At 43.2% G+C, this 20316-nt stretch overlaps 1 protein-coding gene across 1 annotated transcript in view; it reads left to right on the forward strand.

Annotated features, from left to right (window-relative positions):
• The window catches only part of MYOF (myoferlin), a 1388224-nt gene that overhangs the window by 159462 nt on the left and 1208446 nt on the right, over positions 1-20316 (forward strand). The window contains exon 3 of the mRNA XM_069611360.1: positions 15436-15527. Coding sequence (XP_069467461.1) covers positions 15436-15527 — 92 coding nt within the window. The remainder of the gene's footprint in view (positions 1-15435; positions 15528-20316) is intronic.

Consider the following 20316-nt stretch of genomic DNA (forward strand, 5'->3'; position numbering starts at 1 on the left):
CTCAGATACATGAATATAGATATTTTTTAACTTTATATTTTAATGGCGAATTGGACAATACTCATTTTATTTCAGCATGCCCTTCCTGGACAGAGTTAGTTTTTTGCAGATTGTTGCTGTACCGAAATAGCTAAAAATGTGGCAATTTAAACCTTAATTTCGTGATCTATCCCTTTGCCAACTTTCCCATGTTCCAGGTGTATGAAAATGGCAGAATCATATTTTTTCCCATAACTGAGTTTGTGTACATCACACACATTTCATTTTTACAGAGCCTTGACTGGCTTTTCATCCCCTTTGATTTGATCCCGGGTGGGCTCGATAGGACACACAATGCTCCTTTTATTTAGGAAGAACTGTATTCAATGTTTAATCAATTACAGAGGATGACATGGCACCCAGTTTCAGATTCAGATCAGCCACAAGCAGTTTCCATTACCCTTAAGCATGTGACCAGCCATCTGGTTTATCCATGTTTATCTTTTTTCCCCTCTTTGGCTTCAAACCACTGATTATGGGAGGGCCTGATCCTAAGGTCACTTCTGCAGCACATGTTATCAGCAACTCACATAATTTCAATGTACTTCGTCGTGTATCTTAGCATTTAGTTTGACAGCCAGACCGGTTTCCTTGATGAGCCCAGCCAAAGGTCTTGGGTTCAGGTTTTCAAAGGGTCTTTGTTCAGAGCTAATACACTTTTTCATGTGAAACCCATTTCTGTTTGTCATGTTATCAGCAATTGACCACAATTCTGATCTTTCTCTGTATATTAAAGCATTTACTTGAAATCAGCCCTGTCTCCCTATTATTCATCAAACGACTGCAGGGTCAGGATCTATATGCACTATCCCGCTCATAGTTCAGTGGGGGAATTCAGCTCAAAGAGAACAAGTTGCAGTTTACCATTCTGGAAGGCTATCGTATTACATTTTCCCACCCTGCATCTAACTTTCAATACTGCACCAGTGCATGTTGTCCATAAATACAATCTTTCTTTATACAATATTAGGACAGAGGTGCAATGAAACAATATCCTGCATACAAAATAGGCCATAGTTGGCACAGGGAATCGGGGTTCATTTATGAAAGCGAAATAGGCCTTTCTCTTACAAATGTAATTTTAATAGGCTGAAATCAAGTCTCTTATTACTGGATAAAAGCTGTCTGCCATTCGACTTTATTTCTGAATTGAAAATGCATTATTCCTCTTTTTTTAGCTTCCAAATGAAAAACTATTTCTTTTCATCTCATGTGCACCGCTTCAGTTTTTGAATCTGTCCATGTGTAATGCCTTTCTTTTATGTAACAGTTAAAATGACACGATTAGTCCAATGCTCATGTAGGCCTTTCCAAAATGTAATTTCATTTGTGAAAAGCAAGTGTCTTTCTCCACGTGCGCCCATGTCCATTTTAGTAGAGTTTATCTAGGCCCATTTCTTGCCAAGTCACTAGGCCGGAAGTCAGAATAATAAGTGTTTTGGACTGGCCTGCATTTTCCAATGGACCGTAACAGCCAGCTTCACTCTTAAATCCTGGCTTGGCATGGCCTCTTTATTTCTGACATCCAGGGCCTATTTTTGTACCCCACAGCACTATGCTTATGGCATGGAGCTTATGAAAGGGGAATCTAATTGGCAGATTTCCTTTCAGAAATTGAATTATCTGCATCATTTTGGAGCTTTCATGCCCTTGCCAGATGGCAATTTATCACACTTCAATGGAGAGTATAAGGAAACGCATATATCCTGGTAAGCAACCACCAAGACAACCCCATTTAGTTAGTGTGCTAATTCAGCCATATTGGGGCAACAGTCTAGTCACATGGGTCAGTAAGGCTGTCTGATGGAATCACTTAATGAACCCTGTCTTATTGTCTTTTACAAACGTATCATTACCAAGTCACCATACTTTGTATCTGTTCAGTATCTTGACCCATTATATATCACCCTTGCTATACCATTCTTTAAAAAATTGGAAATCAGTTTTGTACTACTTGCCAGATTTCCAGTCAACACCAAACCACTTCATGGAGTATAATCGAAACACTTCCAGTCTGCACAGTCTTTTAGGCAGAATGTGCTCTTCTGTGTGTAGCAGTTACTCTTTTCTCCTCTTGTGTTGTGCAACAGCAATGGAAAATTCAAGAACCAAAATGTAGACCAAAATTGGTAGGGTTAACAATCACAAAAATGATCAATCTTATTAAGTGTTATTGCATGCTCCTTTTACATTTATGCACAAATTGGGATGCCCTGCGTACATTTCTTAGTGTAACAGGCCGACCCATTGTTTAAAAATGTACCCACCTTTGTTGTAAACCATGGGACAGATATTCACAAACCCCAAGACGTCTGTTGCATTACTTTAATTTCAACATGTTATATGGCTTAATCTTGGGTTAATACTGCTTCTTGATTCATCAGGATTTCAGTAACAATCCGTCCAATTCTCAGCAGCAGGTTGTCCTTTATGTGAAGTGAAAAGATGAAAACATTGTAAGTGCAACAAAGCATATTTGCTTTTTACATTTTTTTTTTATAATTTCACAATTTTTTATAACTGTCAAAAAAGTAACTGTTAAAATGTAAATGCTACCACAAAATGCATCGATGAAGTGTAATCCTTGTGAAGGCATCATGAAGTAGACACAGGCAACTGAATCAAATTTGGGATATAAACTGTTATTAACTAAAAAAGGAGGGTTGGGAAAAACCCTGTTTTGCCCTATGCTAATGTGGGATTTCCCTACCTAAATTAAACTAATGATAATCTGAGTCAGGAAGCCCAAAACCAATGTCTGTTTGTGTCCACAATCTCTACTTGCCCTCACAACTAATTGTATTCAATTCGTAGATGTCATCATCAAATGAGTTGTTCAAATAAATGTTAAGAGCTTCTTCCAGATCTTAGGTGGAAAAGGGCTTTCCCTCCCGCAAGGTTCAAATAGCTCATGTTACAAAAGAGGGGTTCCCTTCCCCAAGCTTTCAAGTCTTTCAGTGTTCCAAAATAACACAAATCCTTGGGATACTTCTCAGCTCTTCGGGTCTGGTTACCTTTTGCCAATTTACAACATTAAATTCCTCAATTTTTGTTAACAGTTTTTCCTTTATTCAATCACAAAGTGGCTTTTCCTTAGATGGGTGTATTTGGTCTAGGCGCAGTTGTTGGACTACACAGTCCACCCATTACAAGGTATGCAACGGACACACCTTACTTGGATCTGTATCATAGGTATCTTGCCACAGTTTCAGCTTCACAGCGAGGCTTGACTTATTATCATTTTAATTGCCCTTGAAGCTTTACTATTGGGGCAATAAGACCCAAGCCGTAGCAAGGGCCTTAACGGAGGCCTCTGGGACATTACCATTAGGCGGTAATGGCCAGCCGGCGAGGGGCTTATTGCCATTAGTATTCCGGGGTTTTAGCCCCGGGAGACTAATGTCGTTATTTTTTTTCAATCAGCTTTTGTTATGCCGTTTGAAAAAAGCAGCGCTGCAGTATGCGTTTGTTCTACAAAGACTAGAACATGCATACTACTTTATTACTAGGGGTAAACAGGGTGCCATTCTGATCCATAGTAATGAATGGAGAGGAGTGAGGAAGCTGTCAAACCCGGCGCACGATTACACTGTGGTATGACTTGGAATTGAGCCAATCCACGTTCAGTGTATCCTGTGGCATTGGCACACTGGGTACTAATGCTTGTTCATTCACTTGTTTAGCAGCTTTCACTTGCAAAGACCAGCATAGGCTTCCCACTGCACTATCCTGCTAGAAAACTGAGTTAATATTATCGTTCTTTTGCACAAGCCATCATAAGCTTCTGATTACACTCTCTTGCTAGGAATCTTATTCTCTGTTTCAGGTTTCTTTATCAAAGCATCTGGTGCCCTTTTGCCAGGGTTCTCCTGCATACAGACCTTCTGTTTGACTCTTGGCAATGTTTGTTTTGCCTCTTGACAGTGTTAATCACAATCATTCACTTATGCTTGCTTGTTTGGCTTTGTTTGTTAGCATTACTTTTCATGTTGGTTCACAACCAATTCACTTCACTATGTTAACATTTCTGCTGGTTTTATCACAGTTCATAAATTCGCTGTTGTATTTATTCTGAATTTCCCCCAACTTAACTTAATGGAGTTAACATAAATACAGTCTTTTATCAGCCTTCAAATATGGCGAACTTCCCACTGAAACCTGTCTTGGTATGCCCTGGGGCTCCCAGTGCTTCTGGGCAGACTGACTGGTGCCGCTTGGCGTGTCTGAAGTATGGTGTGGGGCTCCAGTGCTGGTAATGTCTCAGGCGAAGCTTTGCCTGTCCTGCCGTTCCTCCCACGGCTTTGTGGACAGTTTCTTTGCTTGCCCGCCGGAATCGCTGATGCACCTCACTGCCTCTGTGCCTTTGCCAGCCCCTGCTCTGCTGCATTTTATTTGGCAGTGCTCCTCCGCTTCTCATCCTGCCTCTGTAGTTCACTCTCCGGTTCAGAGGGAAGCACCAGCTTTTCTCTGCAGAGTTTTCTCTCACTGGTCTGCTTTCCACCTTTCTTCCTGTTGTGCCTGCTTTGCAATCCTCTCCGGTTTCTCTGGATTTCTCAGGATTTTGCTTCCATATGGCAGCTGTCTCGTTCATGTCCTCTTCCAGTACTGGCCTTTAAATATACCGCCAGCTTGATTGGATCAAGGCATAGGCAAGAGTGGCCGTCTAGCGAGCATATATTTACTTCCATGCTGCTAAAAATCTGATCAAGCCCATCAGATTGATTAATCCCACAGCTAGGAGGAATACTGGGCACTATGGAGGGTCCAGAGAGGATGTCCAGTTGGGCAAAACTCGTAGGCCAAAGGCTTTCTGATGAGTTCACCCCGGGGAGCAAAGTAGTTTTAGGAGTACCTTCAGAGAAATGCTTTTCTACGAATAAAAGGCTTATTGGCTTTGCAAATGCTTGCGACTGGCAGTGTCCTCTTTAACAACTGCAGTTAGTATGTCCGAGGCGATCATGCAAGTTCACTAATTCGGAACGGAGTACACATTCATCTGAACCCACTCGCACTAGGCATTTTGATGAGGGTGATGCAAAGCAGTGCTGGGACAGTATCTGAGGACGGCTCATCACTCCCACTGGATAAAAGATCATTAAATGATGGAGATATGATGGATTGGACAATGAGAATGCAAGCAGCAGCAGTGTCTTCCAAACAATCTCCTGATTTATTGGGGCCTTAAAAGTATAAAAATAATGGTACTTTTTAAGAAACCAACGACACTTACCATATGCTTTTTTGCCCCATAGTCAAGACCTGCAACATACCCCACAATATCCTAATACATTCTGCCATGCAGCAGACTGAAGACATCACCAAATGTTGCATTTTACAGATTTGCCAATTACTTTAAATTAATCTGATGAGCAAAGCCATCTCAATTTTTCCTATCCAGTGGCTACAGCACTAGGGTTCCTAAGGTACACCCAGGTTGGATGGTGGGGGCAGGGTGTGGGCGTGGACTCCGTTTTTTAGGAGTGATTTTCGATTAGGAGGCACATGAAATACTTTAGCAGTAGGACCTCAACAAGCCCTACAATGCACCGCTCTAAGACACTGACTACTCCCAAGAGTGTGCCTTCTAACAAGCAACATACACATTCACTGAAATGTGCTCTAAGGTCCAGGCGCTGATGCTCTGGAAATACATGACCTCATTGTCTAGTTACAGTTGGACATTTTAGACAAAACAGTCATGGCTACATGATGCTTCCGGGTCTCTTCTCTCCTTGGACATTCCACCCAACGACACCATCTAAAGATCCGACTGCAAAGATGTGCCAGGAAAGGGAGTCACCCTTAGCTCCAAGTCTTGACAACAAATAAGGACATGCCATCTGCCCTCCATCCCAGGGTATGAAATACTTCTCCTGAAGCTCACCCCAGCCCCCCAAACGACCATCGACATCCTATCCTACAGGAAACCCAATGGTCCTCGCCTCCCTGGCCTTGACATTCTGCTCTTAATCACGCCTTTCATTAAACCAGCCACTAAATGCATTATACTGGAAGATATGAACCTTGGCTTTGACGATCCACTGATCCACATCACTCAAGGTGGGTTTGCGGGGGTTCTCCTCTTGAGAAATTCTTTTAAATAATGGGTGAAAATGGTGCATTTTAGAGCACACTTTTTGAAAATAATTGGGTAAAAAGCCAAACAGTTTGCAATTGTTTTTTTTAGGGTAACTCATGAAAAGAATCCCATATATGCAAGTCGCCAACAGTGCCCATTTTCATGATGCCTTCTCCCACAATATGTGGCAGTATAAAACATGTTCACAGTAGCTGTACCCATACATTTCAATGCTGACTGCAACATTATACCCTATTATTCCTATATAAGAACATACTCATGTTTTGCTTTGTGCATAATGCCAGTAATGGCACTATAAGAAAACATATGCATGTTTGTTCTACCAATATATGACAGTATCCCCACATAGGCATATACTCAATCCTTTGCTGTAGTTCATTCATTCATTTCATGGAAGCCCTTGGACCTACTTTCTGACCATCTGGGAGGTTAGAGGGACTGGGAAGGAGAGACAAGTATAGTACATTTCCCACTGCATTTTCTGATAACCATAGGTTCATTTAAAGTTTATAGCCTGAAAAACAATCAATTTTAGTGTTAGTATTGAGTCAGGATCCCCAAATCCTCAGTTTACCTGAATGGTTTACGAATTTGCAGGCTACGAACTTGGTTCAAAGAAAGAAATGGAAGGAGAAGTATGAGGACACCGCTAATAGCAGGGGCTGCCTTGTGAAAGTACTCGGTACACAGACAAAATAGTAAAGGACAACTAACTGTAAAACCACTGTCAAGACGGACGCTACACAAGGAACCCTATTACGTGGATTCTCATGTCAAGAGTGAGAGCTAATTCAACAGATGAAAAAAGCTGTATTTAAAGTGAAAAAGAGAAAAAAAGAAAAACAGATACGTGCATTGGAGGAAGCCCGGCACATGAAAGTTTGAGATTGGACCCAAAGGTAGAAAATGGAGTAAGGCATGAAAACGACATACCAATGCACAAAGACAAGACGCAAGAAAAGGCATCTCGTATATAACTGATGACCAAATGCACTTCAAGTCGGCTTTAAAAAAATTGGAAATGAATAATAGTGTACCCCTGATGAATTTCCAGGCCAATTGTTCTTAATTGTGAGCGTTAAGGAATGAAACATGTTGGGTAGTGAATGTAGAAATGGAGTGACTGTTGACATTTGAAGTGGTATGCGAGTCAAGAATTGTTATGAAGAAAAAGGTGTGAGCAAATGAGGGGCAGTCAAGCCTTTTCTTGTGCTTCCAGATTAAGCTTGTGTGGTCTGAACCACCTTTGTGGTGAAAACAGGGATGCCTCTTGTAGTTCTGTACACTGAGCCACATGCCAGCATAATTCACCCCTGTAAGGGTAGAAATGTCCACAAGGGTAGGAATGCCCCCTCTTCCTTTGGTTGTATTTATGTGTAATCCTCCTGCTACAGAGAAAACGGAGGTGCATGCGGTGCTCCTGGGGTGGGGTCCCAACAAAGTCACAAGTGCACCATCCCTCCACCTGAACCATGTGCATGATTGGGATAAGATCTCGGAGACTAAAGAGCTATACAATTTAGACCCCAATTTAGTAGCCAACCAAACATAAGCCTAAGACCCATCTCAACATCACATTGACTATCAAAACCAGGTTGTTTGTATAAATGGGCCACAATGGCCGTACTGCCTTCTACTGCTGTTTGCCAAGTTTCTATTTGTAACTCACAACTAACCATGCATCTGGTGCACCTCCATTTTTGTTTTTGTTTTTTGTAAAGCCTTTGCCATCTGTAACCTTTAGCAAGGCCTTCATACCTGTAACCAAGATATTTTCTTGCAACAGCACCTCGATGCCCTTGGGCTGTAATGCGCTTTACAAATTTAAAAATAAATAAATAAAATAAACCAAATGGTAAGTAATCAGGTGGTGAACATGGAAACAAGGAATGTTGGAACACACCTACCCCCTTGCCACAGTTGCCATACCAGACCCTGCAAAATGCATTGAGTAGGTTTTCAAAATGTTGCATTCACACAAGGAAAATGTAGCATAAATCTGTACATTTTGTGGTATTTATATTTGAATAAAATGGTAAAACGTATTGATATACTGACAGTACTCAATTACATTTTTGACAACGGCCAGACGAGAGGATATCGGTGTTAGTACAGCATAACCGTTAAAGAACAGAATACATCATCACGTAAGGTAGATTAGTTCAAGTGAAGCCTTTGTTACACATTTGTCAAATAGCCAGGTTTTAGTTCGTTTTTTAAAGGCAGTGAAAGATCGTTCATTTCGGATGTGAACAGGTAGTGTTCCATAGCGTGGGAGCCGTTAAACAAAATCTACCACCACCTGGCCTTGTTCTTTCGAATCGTGGGATGAACAGAGATCTGCTCAGGTTAGATCGGAGTTTGTGAACATGGGTGTTTTGGGTAATGGCATTGTTGAGGTATTGGGAGCATAGTTGTGGATACAGTGATGCTTGATGGATAATGCTTTAAATTCTACACAAGCTTTGACGGGGAGCCAGTGGGCTTCACGTCTGGTGGCAGAAATGTGGTCTGAGTGCTTAAGGCTGAGGGCAGCACAAAGAGCTTTGTTTTGGAGATGTTTTAATTTCAGCAGGTTGGCATTGGAGATACCCAAGAGGACAATGTAACAATAATGCAGTTTACAGGGGGTAAGAGCTCGAGCAAGGGTGAGGTAGTTACTTTGGAGGAGGAGCTGCCTGCTCAAGGAAAGTCTAGCAGTGTAGGCCGTGGAGGAAGCAAGGGTGTTAAAATGTCTGCTCATAGAAAGGCCAGCTTCGAGGAAGACCCCCCAGGGTTTTTATATGCTTCGAGACCGAGATGGCAGACCCGTCAATGCTGAAAGATGAGTAAGCGGGTTCAAGGTGTCTGATCAGATGAGGGAAGCCAATGATGATGAGCTCTGTTTTTTTCATCGTTGAGGTAAAGGTTGTCGGTGGACATCCAATTTTGGATAGCGCTGTACACAGCATTAATTTGGATGGTGTCAGTGTCGTAATCTCCAGAGAGCAGGACTAGAATATGGGTGTTGTCCTGAAGTTTGTGTAGATGATTCCTCTGGAATCAAGAAGATCAAACCAGGGTTTTTTATAGCTATTGTAAAATGTGGACGAGAGGCAGGAGTCTTGTGGGACACCTAGCGGGACACGGATGGCATCAGCAGCAGAATCTCCTAAGAATACATGAGTAGTGCGACCAGTGAGGGAGGATTTTATCCAGTTAGTGACTTCCGGGGAGAAGTGGAAGTGGTGGTTAAGGTGTTCGCCAAGGATATTGTGATCAACCAAATCGAAGGCCATGGAGAAATCAAGTAAGAACAGGATCGCTAGGTTGCCCATGTCTCGAATAGTCATTTGTATTATTAAATCCAGTAAGGTGGTTTCAGTACAATGTTTAGGGCGGAAGCCAGATTGCCTTTTGCCAAGCAGCTGCTTTCTTTCTAGGAATTGTTGGACTTGAGCGTAGGCTAGACGGTCAAGGATGTTTAATAAGGGGACGGTGGTGATGGGACAGAGGTTTGTGGGGATAGCAGGGTCCAGTGATTGCGATTATTATTATTATTATTTTTTTAATAGCTGGCTGGTCCAGGCAGATTTTGTCATGGTGGGCACTGCACTTATTGCAAAAGAAGCATTGGCGAAGCCAGTAATGATGGGTGTAAGTGTGGGGGCGCAGAACTTCACTATGTGGGCTGGGCAAGAGTCACCTTTGCAGTTAGACGGTTTAACAGTTCTGATAGTAGCTGCTACTTGCTCAGTTGAGACTTGACTAAACGTGAAAGGGGGGATGTTAGTAGTAGTCGTCTGGATGGAGGGGGTGACGGGGTTGAGCACATGTGGTTTACTGGTGAACAGGATTTTTCTGCCATTTGATTTTCGAGATAATACTAATGATACAATTTTGTGGGAGAGGGCATCTTGAATTGTGGTGCACCAGGCTTTGTCAGCACGAGTAATGCTCACACGGGGATGGGTGTTTCCAGTTCCCAAAGGATTGTGAATGAGTCCTTACTGTTGGGGCGGGCATTGGCGATTCTGTTCTAACTGTTTGATTTGCAAGTGACTGCTTTTTTGTATTTTGGAGACAGCGTAGCGAGGGCCTGACACTTCTTAGGTGAGGGCTTTTTCTTGCAAAGGTTTTCTAGGGATCTTTTTTTTCTGTGTAATGGAACCAGATCCTATGCAAACCAAGAGTTGTTGGATTTATGTTAGGAATTTTGGATTTAAGAGGAGCATGTATGTCCAGGGCCTGGAGCAGACCTGCATCATATTGGATGGGTGGAGTGACTGGGGGTTGGTAAATAAGAGCTTAGTGCTGTGAGGAGGGATGGTTGTAAGTCCTCATGCGACCTGCGAGTGTTGCGGACCAGGATGGGGCAAAGTGATAAAGGAATGGTTTTGTGAAGCTTCCACGTGGAGATGGAGAATAAGCAAGTGGTCTGTCCAGAATACTGGTTCAAAGACGTCAATATTAACATGGAAGTTAGCCCTGAGAATTCAATTCAGGATGCGTCCTTTGGAGTGCGTCGTGGAAGAAATTAGTTGGGTGAAGCACATGCCACTGAGTGCGGAGGATAGTGCAGTGGCTTTGGGGTCAGCAATATTGTCAAAGCCAAGGTTCATATCTCCTAGTATAATGCATTTAGTGGGTGGTTCCAGGAAAGGCGTGTTGAAGAGCGGAATGTCAAGTTCAGGGAGCCGAACACCATTGGGTTTTCTTTATAATAGGATGTTGATGGTCATTTGGGGGACTGGGGTGAGCTTCAGGAAAAGTATTGTGTACCCCGGGATGGAGGGCAAAGGGCATGTCCTTATTTGATGTGAAGACTTGCAGACAATAGCGACTCCCCCCTCCTATTGTATCTATGCGGTCGGATCTATAGATGGTGTTGATGGGTGGAATGTCCAAGGAGAGAAGAGGCCAGAAGGCATCATGTAGCCATGACTCTGTTATGGCTAAGCTGTCTAACTATAACTCAACGATGAGGTTATGCATTTCCACTGCATGGGCGCCTAAGGATCTCCCACTGATTAGAGCACATTTCAGAGAATGTGTATGTTGCTTGTCAGAAGGGAAACTCTTGGGAATAGTCAGTGTCTTGGAGAGTTGCATAGTAGGGCTCGTTGAGGTCCTATTGCTAAAGTATTTGGTGTGCCTCCGAATTGAAAACGACTCCTAACAAAGGGATTCCAGTCCCACCTTGCCCCTCCATCCAACCTAGGTGTACCTTGGGAACCCTAGTTCTGTAGCCATGCATCATTTAGTGATGTCTCCAGTAGCTGCATGGCAGAATGTATCAAGTTATTGTGGGGTTATGTTGCAGGTCTCGATTATGGGGCAAAAGAAATATGGTTAGTGTCGTTGGTTTCTTAAAGTACCACTATTTTTACACTTTTAACCCCCGATAAAGCAGGAGATTGTTTGGAAGACACTGTTGCTGCTTGGATTCTCATTGTCCAATTCATCATATCCCCGTCATCATCTAATGATCTTTTATCCAGTGGGAGTGATGAGAAGTTCTCAGATACTGTACCCACAATGTTTTGCATCACCCTCATCAAAATGCCTAGTGCGAGTGGGTTCAGGTGAATGTGTACTCCGTTCCTAACTAGTCAACTTGCATGACCGCCGTCGGACATACTAACTGCAGTTGATAAAGAGGACCCTGCCAGTCGCAAGCATTTGCAAAGCCAATAAGCCTTTTATTCGCATAAAAGCATTTCTCTGAGCATCTTCCTAAAACTACTTTGCTCCATGGGGTGAACTCATCTGAAGCCTTTGGCCTACTAGTTCTGTCCAACTGGACATCCTCTCTGCAACCTCGTTAGTCCTAAATATTCCTCTCTGCTGTAGGATTATGCAGTCTGATGGGCTTGATCGTATTTTTAGTAGAATGCAAGTAAATCTATGCTCGCTAGACTTCCACTCTTGCCTATGCCTTGGTCCAAAGAACTGATGGTCAAAGCCCAGCTATTTCCTGCGAAGTACATGGACTTAGTGTACATATTCCCTGACTCCGATACTACCTTTGCTGAAAAGGGCTTCTTTGATGATGATGATAAAAGCAATCTGTCTTGGAGCTCGACCCTATTGTATATAACCGCTGCAAAGAACACAAAATGCTTGGGAACTGCAATGCGTAATGGCTAAGGTATATCGAAGACCAAATTAGATCGATTTATAATGCATATACAGTTCTTAGTAAAGAGAATTACACATCCCCTCAAAGAGCACAGGCTCTCACCTTTATATCGTCTTCCTGGTGGCAGATTTTAGTTGTGATTCACGTGGTCTGTTGATGCTACCAGGGACAGGGGGAAGCCACTGACTGACTTCAGTATGGTAGGGCTGCTCATGTCCAGTCGGTATTACCTAAATTGACCTTTTACAATTGACCTTTTTCACAATTTACTTTTATTTTATTTATATATATATATAGTTGGTTTGGGATTATAACTAATATAAGGGGATTTGGTGGGTGGTTGCGGTTGCGGGGGGCTTTGGATTGGGTGGGGGGGTTGCAGGGAGTTTACCCCTGCATATATGTCCTATAATTGACATTCTAAATTAGGTCAATTCTCCCGAGGTCAATTGTGAAAAGGTCAATTAGTATACATCCGTCCTGTCGGGGCAGCTGCTGGAGTTGGTCTTGTGATGCCATGCCACTTGAGGTGCCAGGTAAGGCATGTGTTGCTGATGTACTTGGGGCTACATTACGGGAAAACTACATGATAGTTGAACCTAATGCAACATGCCAAAAAGCCACTCTAAGTGTCTTAAATTATGGTACTTATTTCAACAGTATTTAACATATGAATGGCTGAATTGGCCTATTTTACATAGCAAAAGTATTTATTAGAATATGCATTTGTTCTCTGCTTCTTTCAATAGTTGGAAGTTGCATTGCTGGCTTTGATCACGAACACTCCAGGTGGGGGTGGCAACAGGAAATACTTTGCAGTACTAGGATCTGCCTCCTGCATGACTCCTAGTACTTAACTCATTGGATGTAGGCTCCTCATGCTCTCAATCGTGGCCACAAACTGAAACCTCTGTAGCAGCATCTCTGGGTGACTGGGTCCCCCTCTCTGTGGCATCGCCATCTCCGCTGCCTGGTGATGCGTTGTTACCTCTGACCCTGTTTGAGCGATCTCCAGAGGAGTCCAGAGTAGATGGTGGTTTCAAGCTAACCTGGCTCTTCGAGCACCTACAGCTTTTTCGATTCTTGCCCAATGATGTTCGCCTTTGATTCCAAGGTGCAAGTTTCCCTGATGCTGATGGGAGAGTACTGCACTAGTCCACATCACGAAGGTCAGCCGTTGGTTGAGGTATTGGTGAAAGCTGCTGCCCTTTCACGGGAGCTTTTGGCTGCTGATGGCGCTCCATGATTGGATGTAGCGGCTACAGTCGCTCTACATGTCTGCAAAAAGGCCCACAATCAAAGAATTAACCAAATCTCGCATACTTGCCAATTGTATCCATTCCACTCGGTAGGCAATTGATCAGTCCATATTTAGTTCTTTTCAGACTCGGTCTTGAGGTTCTGATCTCCAGATTGGCATGGATAATGTTGGCAACTATGGATTGTTACTCGCAGAGCATTCCCGTGCCACAAAATGTGATGAATGAATTCATCTCGTTGTAGAATTAGAGAACCATTTGTTTTTGTAGCTGGTTGAATAGGGAGACATGCTTTCTTAACGAAAATGCTCACCCCGATACGTAAAAAGTGAAAAACTCATCAAAGGTGATTTTTATATACTCTCCAGAATGTTCGGGTAGTACAAAGTACATTTCTCAAGGTTTTAGCAGTAAGTCATGATGCACTGTGACGAGGGGAAAACCCAGCTCACCCAGCCCTATTCTCACCATTACTCTTAATATCTGCATTTGCATGTTGCACATGCCACTTTCCTTACAAGCTTTACCTTTGGTGTCCAGCTTGTCACGCCCAGCAGTTACAGAACTTTCATGCCTCGCCAACCTGGCACCCTAGGCTTTCATGTTCTGTCTCCCATTTATCTTTGAACTGTCATGTGCCATTTTCTGCCTTATGCAGTCGCCCAAAACTATTGTAGCAATGGTCTCCCGACTGGCACCCTTGTAGGCGGTCTCGTGAAAGTGCTTTGAATCTAACAGTCCATCATGTCTGCCTGGTCTATTTTGAAAGACCTTTTCTAGTTCTATTACCCTGGCCCTTTAAATTAAACCCTCACACGCTCCTAGCCACTACAGGTCATTTAAGTTTGAAATGTGCGTTTTGCTGAAATCAGCCCCACACGTAAAATTATCTGGGATTCCTCCTTGATGGTTGTGGTGTCTAGATGGTGGGGAAGGGTAGAACAGCATTGGCAATGCCAAGAGTTTTGACTTTTGTATGTGCATGGGAAAGACACTTGCCAGGCACTACCATAGTGCTATTAATTGACTGTTATGGTAGCTGCAAAATGGTGAGAGTACCCGAGTATATAATAGCAGTGCTTGACGAATGCATTATACACAAGCCAAACCTGTTGCCTTTTCCCATGCTTGTTTTTAACAGGACTTCAGTGGAGGACATCAATTGTTCTAAATCGGGTGGCTGAAAGCAGAGCTGGTTAGGATTAGTTTTATTTTGCGCCTTTTACAGCTCCAATGAACTCATTAACTTTCAGAAGACTGCTTTTAAAAACAGCGACTGCTCAAAGTAGGATCATGAGGCTTGATCACCCTACCTCAGAGCTTCTAGGAGGATGTGTTTTGGGCGTGAAGGGGCAGGAAGTGGGTGGGAATGGCCATGGTGATTAACTGTTAATACCATTGCCATGGGCAGTCAACGGGTGGGTAAATAACCAAACACCTACACGCTTTAGTATCCCTCCTGATATGCCATTGCCCCCTTGCTGTACTCTAATGCAAATATTTTGGCTTATTAGGTGGCAATAAAGCAGCACATAATATCCAAAGCAGCACATAATATCCCAGACTAAGCATTTTGAGGAATGTGCTTTGTTAGCCAGTATCGTGTTTTTACTTTGCATTTCCATACATTGTCTGGGTTGCACGTTTACACTCCTATTGGCTTCTAGGCCGAGTGACAGATGTAGAGCTAATGAACCAGTTTAGAAATTGAAAACTCAAGACAGGAAGTCGTGGTATAAACTCATTACTGATGTCTCTTGGGCTGTGGAGACGCCCACATCCTCCGCATCCCATGATATTCATTTGGCCTTTCATCTCCTTAAAACTAACCTTGTACATCAACTGAATGCAGAGCTTTTTCCTTGACATTTTACTTTTTTCCCCAGGATTTAACATTCTGTTTCTTTGACCCACAGCTTCTGGAATTTGATTTAAAAGGGATCCCTTTGGATTATTCATCGTCCTTGGAAGTCATCGTGAAAGATTTCGAAACGATTGGCAAAGACAAGTATGTCGTCTTTATTATTATTATTATTACTATTAAACAAACCGGCCTCCTGCTCATGGGTCTTTTGTGACTTTTACACGTTTTACGATGACTTCTTCTTGGCTTGTGATTAGTGTCTGTCTCTGTTGTGGCTTGGGTGTTGCCCTTCGAGCATTCATGTTTCTAGAGACTGCTTTAAGTTGCTATAAAACATAGCAGATAGCACCCATTGTTAGTCTCATTGAATCCAACTGCTGTACGTAGCTTCCCCCGCGCCCCCCCCCCTCAGCCCCCCATGTACCGGACTGGGGCATACCATTGTCTCGGGCCCCAATGCAAAGGTGGTCCACAGTTGCAAATGGCAATTCACTCCTTTTGCGAGAGACTGTTTGAATAGTAACCAAGAAGGAGTGTTTTGATCAAATGTGATGCAAATTGTGCAATTTGAAGAATATTTATTCAGCAACAATGTTCAGGACTACTAGCTGCATGGTGAAGTAACTTATAAAATTGGCCCACATTGGCCCAAAAAGTGTCCCACTTTGACCGCAAACCCACACTAACGATTTCCGTTTTTAGTTTGGGAATTGCGCTGCAGGCCAGTCCGAGCCTGTGCTCTGGTTGCTTCACACTTAACTTTGGCTCCTTTGTCCCTTCGCCTTGAAACCGTCAAATCTGGCAATTGAGCACTTTTTTGTGTTTAATTGAAAGAGTATTATGCGCACCATTGTATTTTATCGCTTTACAGATTGTGTGCTTATATAGACTCCTTACAAAAATGATTTCTTTTTTTTTATTACTTGAATTTAATCAAAGGAAATGATTTTTACAAGAATATTTGTAGATCAAGTATTCGTTTAGAAAAAAAGAGTTCCGTTCGGTCTCGCCATCAAGCTGAGTCAATTTCCAGTTCATTTGTGTGGTTGGTTAGTTTTCGAGCGGGAAATCATTTGTGAAGAGGATGTCGAGGAAACCATCAAGCTCTGGAGACTACTTGAGTTTACCACCACCTCTTTCATAGGGTAGTTAATCATTTTTAACGCTAGGTCTATTAGTTTGACAGTTGATATAGGCCATATTGTGGTCTCTCCTGATATCAATCTATTCCATATAGAGTCTTCATCAACCGTTACAACGCCTGTAAGTAGGGGCTGCAGGTAGATGCATCGGTTTTGTTTCATTTTAGTGCATGACATCACTAGGTGTCTTAGTGTTTCTGGCTGCTCTGAGTTTTTGCATAAGCGGCAGCTGTTTTCTGCCGATGGGGTTCTGATTGCTAGAATTTCATGTGTCAGTAGCGAGTTTAGTCTCGCTTTCATAAACCTGTTCCGCAGCAGTTTGTTCGGGAATTTGACACAATAGTTTACTTTCACTTTAACTTTGTTAAATGTTGGGGGGAGGTGGGCCAGCAGTTTTTGTTCTTGCTTTATCGATTGGGTCGATCCAGTCCTTTTGTTCCATTTTTCTTTTTACTCTTTGTGGGTTTTTTCTCAGATCTTCCGAGCCACCTGGCTCTATTCTTTTTGCCGGGCAACCCATAAGTTTAGTGCCTTGCATTTTTCACTTTTGACTTCATCAGCAATGATGTTGTAAATAGCCAGTGTGTCGGCTACTAGGATTTTTCTGTAAAGTTGCATTGCATTTTGTTCTACTGATGCTGCCAAGGATACGAGGCCCAGTTCGCGTCTGATTGCTGCCATTTGTGTTGACCTGGGTAGGCCCAACACAGCTTTCCACACATGACCTTCCAGTTTGTTCCATGTAGACAAGGGCATGTTTAGTGTTACATCCATTCTGTAGAAAAGCGACGGAACAACTCGCTTTATAAAATTGAATAGATGGAAGGAGCGAAAATCTGCCAAATTTGTTGTCGACCGATCTGGTCTGTGCTGTCAGCCGCTTTGTTTTTTTCCCATCGCATGTCCTGCATCATGCTTTCTCGGGCTGAACCATCGATATTTGAAGTTGCATACAACTTCGATTTTTGTTTTATCAAGGAACCAGTTTTGGTTTTTGAGTACCCTCTTTTTTGATTTTTCCAGAACGAGGGTTTTCGTTTTCTATTTTATTTTTTTTAAGTTTGGCATGGCCCGTTCAAATGGCACTGATAAAAACACTACGAAAATACATGTGCGGGCGGGTTGAGAACATTGCTGCTATGTATGCATTGCATAGCTGATGCAAGTATGGTGTGCCAGAGAATGGAAGGAAATGAGGATTGTGTTAATGGGTTGGGTTTGGGAGTGATTAATGCCAGGTCACCCCTCCAGTCCTTTAGATCCATGTTGGACTTGAATACCAGGGCGTTCAAACCCAGTCTGCTGACCAAAGAACCTGCAGACGTACAGACGCCACAGGACTGCTATTCATCTTGGTTGTGAAACTAATGGCAAGATGGGGGATGCCATGGATTACATGGTTCAAGCTTCCTCAGGTGAATAGCGTGGGCTTAGTAATAATTGCATTGATCACTTAAGCAACTCTGCCGCAGTAAACTATGGTGTTCTAGGAAGTATTTGCCATCAAGGACATACAGAGCTGACTTGATCCATGGAGCAAGCAAACACCTAAATTAATTGGGGCTGGGGCAAGGCACTCCTTCTGGATGACTGGTCCGTCCTCTGAACCGGACTCCAACCAGGTGTACCTCATTCATCATCACGGTGGTCATTGTTCAGTTACCCCATCTCTTGCTGATGTGGAGTGCTTCATAAACTTATTCAGCTCTAGTTGCAGGTAAGCCGATTTCAATTCATCCGGTCTCACAGTGCTTTGCTGTGTTTCTGCCCCTTTTTAATGGGCCATGCACAGTGTGAACAGTCTTTTCCGATATCCACTTTCTCAAGCAGTTATATGCAGTCATACTTTGTAAGAATAGTGTGATCACAGCTCATTGAGTGTATCCATGTTAACCAGGTTTCTGGAGGGGTTGTGGTGGTATCTGATTACCATGTGATCTAGGCATAAGATTCCTGCCATCTGAATCCTCCTGAAAGAATCCAGCATGTCCCAATGGTTTGGTTGGAGACAAAGATTGCAACAACGCTCTGGGCACGTTTCTAGCAGTGCAAGTCAGAAATAGTCAGTTGTTTGATGGTAGTTAATGTCCTATAATAATATTTGGAAGGGTGCACAAGTACGAGTCTGACACAGAGGTGGCATATTTTTGGGTAAATACTATTAAAAGTAACGAAAGAGGGGGTTCCCTACCTCAAGAAAAAAAAGATTAAGCACTCTGTCACAAATGTAAAATGTCCACTGTCTTGTGTCCAAACCCATTTCCGTCTCATACACGTTAAATAAACCAAGGAAAACCGTGGTCTTTGTGATCCAGAGGGAGGCTTCTCTCCTGGATTCCAACTAAAATTGTCACTTCTTGGTGAGCAAACGCCACCAGTGTTTCTGTAACTGATCAGTTCCTGATGTTGGAAGCTCTTCCAACCATATCCAAAACCTTAACATTATTAGTGGGGAATTGCCTCCCCTCCTCCTTTTCTTTCTCTTGTCCTGCTTCCGCAACCAGAGTAATCAACGATCAGGGGGGAGAAGGAGGTTTTGATGGGAGTCCCTTCCCCTGTTATTCCACATCACAAATGCCCTATCCCTTCTGGTTCGTTGTCCTGCTGGACCTGATTTGGTAACTCTTATTTCCCAAGTTGTATGTTTACCAAAAAAAACACCATACATCAAATCTGGTTCACTGTCCTGCCAGACTTGACTGTATGTCTTCCTCTTTCCACCAGGAGATGAGTTTAACAAAAAAAAGCAAAGTTCACAAGTGCAGAAACAGGTCTGGTCTACTAGCCTGCCAGACTTGACTGTGATTTATCGTACCAGAAAGTAGATCTTCTTTTATCACTAGGTCCCCGAGCCTTTATCTTTATTCCTCTTACTTATCTCACTTGTGTGTGGGTCCCAGACCCTTCTGGGATGGCTCTGGCTCTCTCCAACTTGCTCTGTATCTTCTTTCTTGTGGGTCCCCGACCCCTTTATGCTGTGTCGGGGCTTCCCTGACCTGCCATTGGCATCAGCCTCTTGTTTGTGTTTCTTTAGAGTGCAATGGGTCCCAGACCCTGATGTACTGTACTGCAGGGCTTACCCACTTTCATATGGGTCCCAGACCCCTCTCTCAGGTTAATATGTCCTGCTCAGGCCTGGTTCACTAGCCTACCAGGCACTGTTTCTCATATGTCTGATTTTGTATATTTCCCCAAGTACTGGTACAAGGAAGATGGGCTTCTGTCTTTCCCCAACTGCCTTCTTCGTAATCACTACCACCCACTATGGTAACCTGGGTGTACCTTTCATGGTAATATTGGCTTGCTCAGGTGGCTTCGTGGGACTGCCTCTAGATGCCGTGGGCTCCTGCGGACCTCCCTGCAGTCTACGCGTCTCTTCGCCATGCTTCCAAGTTTGTTCCCCCTCAGCCTGTGCCTCCTGCTCCAACCGCATGGTCCAGCTCCCGATTGCTCCCGTACTTTCGATTCTCCAGCCTTGATGGCTTTGAATACCATCTATGCTCAGCGAGTGTCCTCTGTTCTTCGTGGCGAGCCTCCAGCCAGCTCTCTGGAGGATCTGCTTCAGCGTACAGTCCTTCTTCCCCTTTTATGATAGAGTTTGGATTTGATATACTGTACCGTGTATGTTGGTTCCACTGTGGGCTTTTTCCTCCTTGCCCAATCTTAGTGTTATTTGTAAGGAGTCCATCTGGGTAGCTCTCACTCTTCCTCATCCAAATGTGGTCTGTATGGTGCAGGTGGGGATCACCTATTCTACAAAAATATATAGACTTGTACTTGTGTAGAACTAG

Source organism: Ambystoma mexicanum, chromosome 8 (genome assembly GCF_040938575.1).
Source record: "Ambystoma mexicanum isolate Mex_15411 chromosome 8, UKY_AmexF1_1, whole genome shotgun sequence".
Classification (NCBI taxonomy): Eukaryota; Metazoa; Chordata; class Amphibia; order Caudata; family Ambystomatidae; genus Ambystoma; species Ambystoma mexicanum.